Source organism: Juglans regia, chromosome 7 (assembly GCF_001411555.2).
Source record: "Juglans regia cultivar Chandler chromosome 7, Walnut 2.0, whole genome shotgun sequence".
NCBI lineage: Eukaryota > Viridiplantae > Streptophyta > Magnoliopsida > Fagales > Juglandaceae > Juglans > Juglans regia.
In genome coordinates, this window is record NC_049907.1 from 46,825,526 (window position 1) to 46,836,579 (window position 11,054).

General features: G+C 34.7%; 2 protein-coding genes across 2 annotated transcripts; one reads left to right on the forward strand and one right to left on the reverse strand.

Moving 5' to 3' along the window:
* The first annotated feature begins 356 nt into the window (after positions 1-356).
* LOC109008623 (BRAP2 RING ZnF UBP domain-containing protein 2) lies at positions 357-6,712 on the forward strand. The gene is made up of 12 exons (XM_018988792.2): positions 357-687; positions 1,138-1,253; positions 1,353-1,461; positions 1,604-1,718; positions 2,774-2,871; positions 3,798-3,904; positions 4,032-4,278; positions 4,374-4,427; positions 5,019-5,162; positions 5,312-5,376; positions 6,060-6,114; positions 6,292-6,712. The coding sequence occupies exons 1-12, from the start codon at positions 442-444 to the stop codon at positions 6,454-6,456; spliced, it is 1,521 nt and encodes a 506-aa protein (XP_018844337.2). The 5' UTR covers positions 357-441; the 3' UTR covers positions 6,457-6,712.
* Positions 6,713-7,274: 562 nt separating this feature from the next.
* On the reverse strand, positions 7,275-10,200 carry LOC109008624 (F-box/LRR-repeat protein 14). Its single transcript, XM_018988794.2, has 2 exons — positions 9,935-10,200; positions 7,275-8,862 (listed from the first exon to the last, which is right to left on the reverse strand). Exon 2 carries the CDS (start codon positions 8,811-8,813, stop codon positions 7,410-7,412), a length of 1,404 nt encoding a protein of 467 aa, XP_018844339.2. The 5' UTR covers positions 8,814-8,862; positions 9,935-10,200; the 3' UTR covers positions 7,275-7,409.
* Between the last annotated feature and the right edge of the window lie 854 nt (positions 10,201-11,054).

Consider the following 11,054-nt stretch of genomic DNA (forward strand, 5'->3'; position numbering starts at 1 on the left):
ATATTTTTAATAAGATTAGAGTGTCAAGGCCATATATACACTATTCACTTGAATATATAATTAATTTGATTTATGTTATATATTATATTTATTTTATTTTTAGCTAATATTTCTCATCGGTCATTATCAAGCATTTTCGTGAAATATTAAGGTTGAGTTTGGATGTTGAACTGAATTGAATTGATATGATAAAATATTGTTAAAATATTATTTTTAATATTATTATTATTTTAAATTTTAAAAAAATTAAATTATTAATTATATTTTATCTTAAAATTTTAAAAAATTATAATATTAATGATCCAAAAGTACCATAAATTTCCTCGGCGAGAAATGAGGCGCCATTTCTTGCAACGTTGCGGACTATTGTATATATACTCGTATGCCTATACTGTGAGCTTTCTTTACCTTCCGTCGGACGTGCACCCAAAAAACTTATCCATGTCTACGAGTTCCAGCGTAGGAGCAGCCGGACCCTCGAGCGACGACGTCTTCCGATCACCACCGGCGATGATCTCAGGCGATTCCACCTCCTCTTCCTCTTCCTCTTCTTCTTCCTTCTCGCTCTCCGCTCTAACTCAGGCCTTTCCTTTCTCCTCCGGAAACCCTAGGATCGAGGAGACTCGCGGCGTCATGCACCTCTATCGCAACGACGCCGTTTCCTCCTCCTCCTCCTCCGATCTCCCCGTAAGCTTATACTTCTGCATGAAGTTTGGTTTCAAATTCTCGCCTAGAAAAACAGATTCGCATAGGATTTTATTATGTAGAAAAGGAAAGGCTAAGGAATTAGTGAATTTTGTTTGCTTGTGTTATAACTAAAGAATTATTGTTCTTTTGTATATCAGCTGTAAATCACAGTTAAAAAGAAATAGATCTTTAAAATATTTCAGGCTAGCATTTTTGGAAATATCGATGGAAAACTTTAGACCTTTATATTGAAAGCTTCAAATGGAATATATTGGAAACTTTCAAATATTAAAATAGAGTTCGTTTCTATGCAACATTTTCTTGAGAGTCTGAAAAAACCATGGTAGAAGCTCAACTTGAGTGATTTGCGTTTCGAAGACTGGAGTTTGAATTTTTAGTTAAAACTGAACTTCCAGATTTGTTGAGGTTGATGTTCATCTTGCTTTTTAGGTTGGAAGGAAGCCTCTTGTTTGCGTTCTCGGAGTTCCAAATTATATGACATATGCAGATTTCTGCCAGTTCTGTGGTTCATTCATTAATCATATCTTAGAGATGAGAATTGTCAGGTTCAAATTCTGAACTGCAAATTATTTTCCTTTGTTGTTTTATTTATTTATGTCATTGGATTTCCTCTTTATTCTGTGTCTATTTTGTTTGAGGTTCAGAAATGATGGAATGGAGGATCGATACAGTATTTTGATTAGGTTTGATAGTCAGGAGTCCACCGATAATTTCTACAGGCATTTCAATGGGAGGCGATTTTCATCCCTAGAGGTTTGGTTTGCTTTCAATAAATATCTTTACGTCTAGTGAGTTGGCGAATTATATAATTGTTCACAAATGATGGGTCAAGGATACCATCTTAATCGTAATAATGATGTTATTATTTGTTGTTTTACATTTAATTCAAATTTAGGCAGAGGTTTGCTGTGTGCTTTTCACAGTGGATGTCCAGTACACAGGCTCTATTGAACATGAGCAGGCAACCCCTGCAAGCTCAACTGATCAGCCTGCTTGTCCAGTTTGTCTTGGTACATAACTCTTTTTACTTCTGTAATTTTATTCCTTTGCGTAGTGTGTGATGGAATCGTAGGTTTAATCTTCATTCAGCACTTCATGAGCACACAGCTGGTAAAAGCTTTTTAGATGAGAGACAAAATGCTTGTAGAAAAGCAACGGTTTAAACTTCCTTATTATATTTCTACTATCCCTTTTAAGGAATAACGGGAAGAGTTTTTAGTGTGACATATGGTGGCTATTACTTTGTACCGAATCTAAGTGGCTTCATTTAGAAACGTGTTGCTCCAGTTGATCAGTGCTAGAGCAAAATGAAGAATAGCCATCATCTATCCTAGAAATTAATTTTCATTAATTTTGGGGTGCTTGTTTAAGTATGATATTTATATTCTCATTTATTTTGGGAGGATGCACCAGAACATACATCTTTGATAGATGCCTAGTTGAAATAGTTTTTTTTTTGGCAGATATTCTATTGAACAATGAAAGTGAGACTTGTTTTGTAGAATGTTCCGGAGACAAGGATATATACTCCACTCTCAGAAAAGATGAGGTGTTGTGAACATAAAATGTTCTAGTTTTTTACCATGATTTTCAAATTTGGGAAAGTTTAAATGGATTTTTAGTCACGGAGTTCAAAATTGCAAACAGCTGGACTCTTCTTGTCTTTGTTTTTTCCTGAGATTCAAAACATACCTGGTTGTACACTATGACTGAGGCATTGCACTGAATTGCCAGGACCCAAGTCTGGCTGCAGCTATAGCTTTCCTTTTCAATTTTATTTTTAAGTTTTGGAGATAATGTGCCATGTTAGCCTTGTTGACGTTTAACCTGGTAGCCCAGTTATTGTTCTTGATCATCGTTTTCATCCTTAAATCTTTTCCTTGTTTCCACTTCTTTTATTTTTTATTTTCAATTTTTAAGTACACGGTTTTTTGACATTTTTACCTTGGCAGTCACCGGAAACATTGTGTTTCTAATAAGTGAAAATTGCTTGCACAGGATTATGGCTTATTTTTTACATCTGCCTTTGTGATTGTATACTTCTTATCTGTGCCTCATTTTGCAGAGAGATTAGACCAAGACATGAGTGGCATTCTCACAACCATCTGTAATCATTCTTTTCACTGCTCTTGTATCTCAATGTGGACGGATTCTTCTTGTCCGGTAAGTTTTTCATTTGTGGTTCTATATTCTCTGTATGGGCGTGTACATTTGTCCTGCATATACATGTAAAAAAAAATATATGGGTCTTGCTAAGTTAATCTAGATTAGGGAAGGTTAACTTCCTAATCTATTAGCACGTAATTAGTTGAGTCCAAAAGATGTTTGCACTGCTGCTATAGTTTTTCTGTTGACTGGAGATGGGAGCAATGCTGCAAGATTTCCATTGGCACAATCATACACAATCATCTCCAAATCAGTTTTCATGTCCACCACAACCTATAAAAAGTATGCAAGATCTCACTCCCAATTGCTAACCCCATTCCAAAGCTCCCGGTCAACTACTTTTTTCTCATTTTATTTACCCCACCTGATGCATCCATGGGTCAAGAGTCAAGTTGCTGTATTTAGCACAATTTTCAATTTCTACAACTTGAACTTTTCATATGTGGCGCCAACATGTGAAGTCTGATTAAAGCAAGAGTCATAAAATTATAGTTTCAGATTATTTTTTAGTTTGGGTTTGTATTTTATAAATTATTGCTATTTTTAAGTGAGGGGTGGATGAGTAATTTTCTTCAACTCATGAATAGAGGGGGGTAGTTTGGTAACTGAATTGAATCTAGAATTTTCTAACAGATCCTAAGTGTCTTGCTTTTTTTAGTCCAAGCTTGTCTTATTTATATCCTAATTAGGTGTTCCTCTTGTGTACTTTTTGTGTACTCAGGCTATGCATTTTGAGTTTTTTTATAAAATCTTCACTTCAAAAAATAGTTTGTAGCTTTTATTGCAAATAATATTTTTTACGTTTTTATGTCTTTTATTCATCTGCTACAGTAGTAACGTTATTGGTTATATATAAGGACTGCTCTGTCAAAAATTTGCATTGTCAACTTTTGGGAGTAATTGGCTTCCACTTTTTATTTCAGGTTTGCCGGTATTGTCAGCAGCAGCCTGAAAAATCAATATGTTCTGTTTGTCAAACTTCTGAGAATCTCTGGATTTGTGTTATCTGTGGCTTTGTTGGCTGTGGGAGGTAATTATATTCTTCCCTTCAATGCTTTCTGTCCTGAAAAAAAAAAAAAATAACTTGAACAATGTGATTTCCCCTTATTGTCAGTTTCATGTGTTTCTGCAATTCCTTACCCAAAATTTTAATGTAGGTATGAAGGAGGGCATGCCATAGTACATTGGAAAGAAACACAGCATTGCTATTCTCTCGAAGTGGAAACACAACGAGTGTGGGATTATGTGGGTGACAACTATGTTCACCGACTGATTCAGTCCAAAACTGATGGAAAGTTGGTTGAGTTGAATGCCCACTGCGCCCTTGATAGTGATGCGTGTGGAAGTTGTGAATCCACAGATTCTGGACTTAGCGAGGCCCTTTTGAACAGTAAAGTGGAAGCTGTAAAGGAATTCTTTGATATTAAAATGTTCTTTTGTTTTCAGGCCCACTTTGTTTCTTATTATTTGAAATACTGATTATGAAATGTTATGTGCAGATTGTTAATGAATACAACGAATTGCTTGCCACTCAACTTGAGAATCAAAAATTAGTAAGTGCATCCACTTTACCCTGAAAAGGAAAATGAGTTTTGCTGCTGCGCCCAATATTGTATTATAAAAACCTTTCAGTTCGTACTTCGATGGAGTTTGACATTCATTTTATCATCTGGTGAATCTCTTCTGATTCTTTGGTTTAGTCCATTATAGGGAATTGGCAGTGTAAACAGTCTTAGGCCTGGTTAGGATAGCAACAACCTCCCATCTCATCTCAATATTCAAACACCACAAACACAAACACTTTTCAATTTTAACTTTTCAACTTTTTAACTTTTCAACTTTTTCATCTAATCATTAAAATTTTTTCAAATTTTCAAACAAAATACAAAAAACAATTCAACTTTTTCAAATCCTAAAACAAAAATAATATTTAAAAAAATTATGTTCTAACAATATTTTAACTTTATAATATTTTTATTCAACTTTTTCTTTCTCCTTTCCCAAAACTCCATAAAACATCTTAATTCAAACAATTTCACTACTATTCACAGATCATCTCATCTCACTATCCAAACCGAGCCTTAAGCGTTTAGGATTTTTTTAGGCTGCTTATTCGAGATCAGTAACCCCTGTTTTCTTCATAGTACTTTGAGTCCCTACTGCAAGATGTCAAAGAAGAAACTGAAAGAGAAATTTCTAAAGCTGTGGACAAGGCTGTCGGTCAAAAACTTCAGAAGATGCAGGCTAAGCTGGATAGATGTGTTAAAGAAAAGGAAATTCTTGATGATGTAAGTATTAATGTCTCGTTAATTGATTTGTCATTGGATGCAGAAATAATTTATCATTCAATGATATAACTTCTCTTATGCTTAGTTTTGCCTCTTGGCTAACAATTTTTTTTTTTTGTCATAAGTTAACTATTTGTGTTTGGATGCAGCTTAATGAGAGTCTTTTGAAAAATCAGGAGATTTGGAAAGCAAAGATACTTGAAATAGAAGAAAGGTAAATGACACGATAGACTATTTTGCTAAGATACTTTAATCTCATCATCCCAACTATTTAGTGGCTCAAAATGGAGCTAAGTTGTTCTAGTTTAATATTTTACCCATACAAAAAGTCATTTTAGTCAAATAAATAAACGATTGAGTGGCATGAAGTGATGCTAAGCTAATCTATTGTTAACTAGATTTAAGCATACATGTATAGTTGTATGCTTAGGAGTTCATGTTATGCTTATTGGTTTGATCATGGGTATGGATATGTTGAATTTACTTTTGTGTTATTTCTCAGTAAGAATAAGGTCAGAATGCTTGACATTACATTTGTATGTGTTTTCTCCATGCATGTATGCTTGGCTGTACCACGTTGTGCATATTGGTTAATATGGAGTTTTTAATTTTATGCGTAATTATATTTTGTCGTGATTAAGCTAGATTATGAAGACTGTCATTATGGATATCAGTATGGGAGTGCCATATAAAATGATTTGGAATTAACTAGTTTCAAGGACCATTGTATTTTGCATCCATGTCCTCTGCCTCGTAACTTTGTTGGAGCTTTAGCTTTACTGCTTCACTTCTTTCTTCCCGTGGAATTCGATTGCCTCTTAAGTTTAAGATACCTTACTAAATATGACCACGAAAGATGCATAAATTTAGCTCTAATACGAGTTTGTTACTTTACAGAGGGAAAAAGGCTTTGAAACTGAAAGATGATAAAATACGAGACTCGGAAGAACAGGTAATATACCATTTCCAAATCTGTTTATTTTTCCCTGGACACCGCTTTTTAAAACCTTGACATGTTTGACCTCTAGCTGGTTTCCCAGCACCTAAAACTTGGGCCGAACAAAAGATCTGAAGACAAAAACATGCATATAAATTAATGGGAATCGTTTGATTTTCCACATATTTGCAGCTTAGAGATCTGATGGTATTCCTTGAAGCTGGGAAGACGATGGAGGAGTTATCATTGTCAAGTGAAATTAAGGATGGCACTGTTTTGCCAATACCAATGGAGGAGACCTCTTCGAGCAGCAGCACTAACGAGGGAAAGAAGGTTAATAACAGCCGAAAAAGCTGAGGATCTTCGGAAACTATACGGGAGTAAAAGGAAAGCTGAGCTAGTGGAATCCACTTTTATCTTTCTTCTGAAAAAAAAAAAAACGAAAATATGAGCAGTGGCTCACATATGTGTATCCTTTCTGGATGTGCTTTTATCAAGTTTCCAAACTAGATTTTGTAAATACATTATTTTAATGTGAGCTTTGAGCATGTGTCAATATCCTAATGTGGAGGATATGCAGTAATAAATGGTAATTTTAATAGATTGGATTGGAGGAGGGATTTTCTCGTACGTTGTTAGTCGACTTCCAAAAAGGACTCTTTGCCACATGGCTGATCAACCAGCCACGAAGAAATGTTATGCATAATAAAATTCATCAGAATAAAAACCCTCCTCCTTTATGATCCCTTGGGATCATTTTAACAACGTTATTTCATTTTTCATGATAAACAGGCCTCAACATGAAATAGATACCATTTTTTTTCCTTGTGCTCGCGAAAAAAGCAATAGGGAAGGAAAGCAGCACTCAAAGATTATATGCTTGTTTTTCATTTCCTACGAAGATGGGCCACGCATCTGATGCAATTCATTCTGCACAATTCAATTTACAAAGTTACTCCACATTATCTCATCTCAGGTCATTAATCTTTTACCTTTTGATTTATTTTTAATATTATTATTTGTTGCTGAATATGCCCTGAATTTATTACCATAAGATTCAGGTTAAAAATAAATAAATGCTCCTACAAGTTTGCAGTGTCTGTTCCTGCACAAGGCTTTTAAAGTTTAGACTCCAAAAGACGAGCTAAGTATAATAAGCATCATGATAGTCAGCATTGGCAAACTCACTGCACAACAACCAATTTTATACAAATATTGTATAAAATGACTCACTTTTACAGAAACTATATATTTTACATTCACAAACCAAACAAACTAGGTTAAATAATGCTTGAGAGCCCAGAACAGGATCAGTACATCCATGAAAGGTCCTGCCTGAAAGATATTGATTTTGCAGCTCCCTGAACACCTCTTTCAGAAATATGAGGACAATCTTCCACAACCAGCAATTCCAATTTGTATGACCCCACAAGTGGCTTTAAGCCATCTTCAGAAATCCCCAAACACTTCTTTAATCTTAGAATGGATAATCGAGGAAACTGACCCACAAGCTGCAGTCCCTCATCACTAATCTCTTGGCATCTTACAAGCTCCAGCGTTTCAAGATACTGAGCTGAGCAAAGAGCCTCCATTCCAAAATCATTGAATGAATAAACATGGTCAAGAGCAAGTTCACGAACAGGGCACATTTGTATCAATGTAAGCATTCCATTTAATGTAAATGAAGAAAATGAAGGAAACTCTCCATCTGAAAAAGATATCCTCACTGATTCAAGCATCGAACAGCTCTGAGCCACAGCTTTTAAACTCTCATCTGTCAGTCTCAAAGGATTGTTCAACAAAAGAGGCAGTGAGAAATCAGACGGAACTCGCAATGAAATGAATCGAAGATTACTAGATCTTTGGGCTAAGCCAATAATGTCGCAGTCCCTTACCCCAACACACATATCCAAGTGAATCTTCTCCAAGTTCTTACACTTCCCCAGCACACAAGCAAGACCTCTCCCTGGGCTGATGATGCAATTCACCATGCTAAGCTCCAGCAGGTTTTCGCATGGGTACCCCTGCTTTTGCCATCGAACCACAGCTAAGTTATCAGAAACCTTCATATATCTGTAATTAGCATCCACCTCAAATTGCAACCTTTTTAGTTTCTGCCAGCCAGGACCTAGCTTAATCAAGTCATCCTCCCCAATTGCTCTGCAGTTCTTAATTGAAAGGTCCTCAAGTCTTTCAAGCTTGCCTAGATATTCAAGCCACTCAACACTGGTAATATTCAGGCATCTGACAAGGTGGAGAATGGTTAGATTTCTGCAGCCCACGACAAGAGATAAAATGCCACAACCTGTGATTCTGGGAGTGAAATTCAACTTCAAAGCGGAAAGCTTGGAGCAAGAAGCCAAGTAACGAAGACCCACATCAGTGATAAACGTACAGTAGCTTAAGGTGAGATCAGATAGAGAAGGGCAGCAACTGGAAAGGATGAGAAGCCCTTGGTCATCCAATTGCTTTCCTAGTTTGGACATCCAACCAGAGTAAGTTATCTCCACTCTTGCCAAGTTCAGAAACCTACTGCATAGGGAAGTCAAAGCTTCATTTGCAGGGTCTAATCCACAGCCAACCCGAATAGATTGCCTCTGTTCATTATCTAATTCATTAAGGCGTTTACATGCTAAAGACACAGAGTTTCTGTCATTGGTTTTCTTGATCCTGCTCAAAATATTCCAAACTAACTCATCTGGTAAATCATCCATCACAACCTTACTTTTTCCTTCCGGCTCTACAGGACACAATTACAACCACCTGGAAATGTGGCGAACACAATTATGTAAGATTTTAGTCCAGAATACAGGGAAGAGACCTTCCTAAAATGCAATAATAAAGGCCTTAGGAGATGGTTGCAGACATTTTTGCCCCTGATTTTTTAATAAACATCAGATTTGACTGTTGAAACTTATTTGAATTTTAATGGAACAACCGCATTTGAGGATTTCAGCCACGATTTTTCCACCCTTTTGACATTACTCGAAAACAGATTGCACGTTGTTCTGAGGAGCATCAAATAAGAGATTATAAATATATCAAACGGCCACGATAACAAGTGGAGCATCCAAATGCCACGAGAAAGAATTGTTCTTATTTTCAATTGACACTCTCCAGATATTTTTTGGATAAGTAAAAGTTACATATCAACCTAAACGCTCCAGATATCATCAGGCATAAGAAAAAATTGAAATTATGTCCCTAAACTCCAATCAATAAAATTGTGTAATATGATTGGAGTTTAGGGACATATTTTCTTCAATGAATTCATGAGAATATAAATTCGCAATTTTGCCCTTTTTTTTTTTAAATGCCTTCGTCCCCAAAAGTTCAGACAAATTCACGCATAATTTTCACACAGCACATTTGAAGCAGCTAATTTACGCTTCAGAAGTCAGTGAAGCGTAAACGTTAAAGGCAATAAGCAATAAATAGGCGATAAACAATAGGACCAATCACTATACTAAAAATTAGAGTTCAGATGAGGACACAACTTCCTACGAATATATGATATCAAACAGATTATTCTTTTAAAAACAACCCAACAAAAATCCTATTTCATGTAATAACTCAAATATTATTCCACAAACAACAACAACTACCACTACTCCCAGAACAAAACGCAATAAAGATGCAATTCGACGGGCGCATAATCACAGGTTCAGAAAGATATAAAATTTGAATCGGTTTAACAGGGTCAGAACATAATGATTCAGATTTCTCTCTGGAGAATTCCAAAGATGATAGTAACAGAAGGCCTAGATCTGAAACCACGTTGCCTCGTGACGTTAGAGAATAACAGAAACCGAAACCCGATATATGAAATTGTTACCTGAAACGGACAGGACCAGAAAAAGGGAAAACGAGACCTTATTCAGACATTGACGATCCCAGAGAAAAAAATAAAGGTGTTGAAGGAAGATATTTTGGGGTGACCATTTTTCCATTCCCAAGGTCTAAAACTCGCCGGTTACTTGTCGCTGTTGGAACTCTAGAAGATTGAAGAAATGTAAACTGCATCTCGAATTCTGACAGGGAAGGGCCCGTCTATTTCAATATGCATGACGTAAGAATATAAAATGCCAACAAAAATTAAATACCCAACAAAGAGAGAGATTATGTAAACTTATAATTTTTTTAAACGTAAACTTATATAGTTATTATAATTTATAATAGTTATATAGTTGGTATAATATAATACTTATATTATACTTTTAATAGTAACTATATAATATATGTTACCTTATTACATTACTTATAGAAAATAATTTTCTTAAAAAAATATTCCAATTAAAACTAGACCAATTCAAATTAATAATTAATTATTATAATTATTTTTCAATATTACTAATTTCATAATCAGATAATACAGGAGAATCTATTTTATTTAATACATTGGTATGGGGTTGTTTTGAGATAAATGTGGTATTACTAATAATTAATTTTTATAATTTATTAGAGATTTGTTCTAATAAATCATTTTTATTTTTAGAAAAAATAGTTTTTAGATGAGATGAAATCTAATGGAAACAAGTAAAGAGGTTTCTTTTACTTCTTTAATAATAAGATTAATAAGATATATTTGAGCTCTAATTGTTTACTCATAATAACTATCATATGTGAAGATAGTTACTCATTTATGATCATAACTTTAGTAAGAAATACATATTTATACAAACGAAAATCAGATAATTGAGGACATTTTAAATTAATCAACAAATCATTGGTTCTTTCTTTGAATTGAACAGGATCACCAATAAAGTGTTTGGTTAATACATATATTAAAGTAGTTATAGCATCTTCTAATGCTAAACTATTTTCTGTTTTAATCACTTTCATGTTTTCATCATGTTTATATACCGTTAATATGTGGTGTATGGATGATGAGTAAAAAATCTCGATTAGTTTATAAAACAAACAAAAAATTAAAATAAAAACAAGTGTCATGTGTA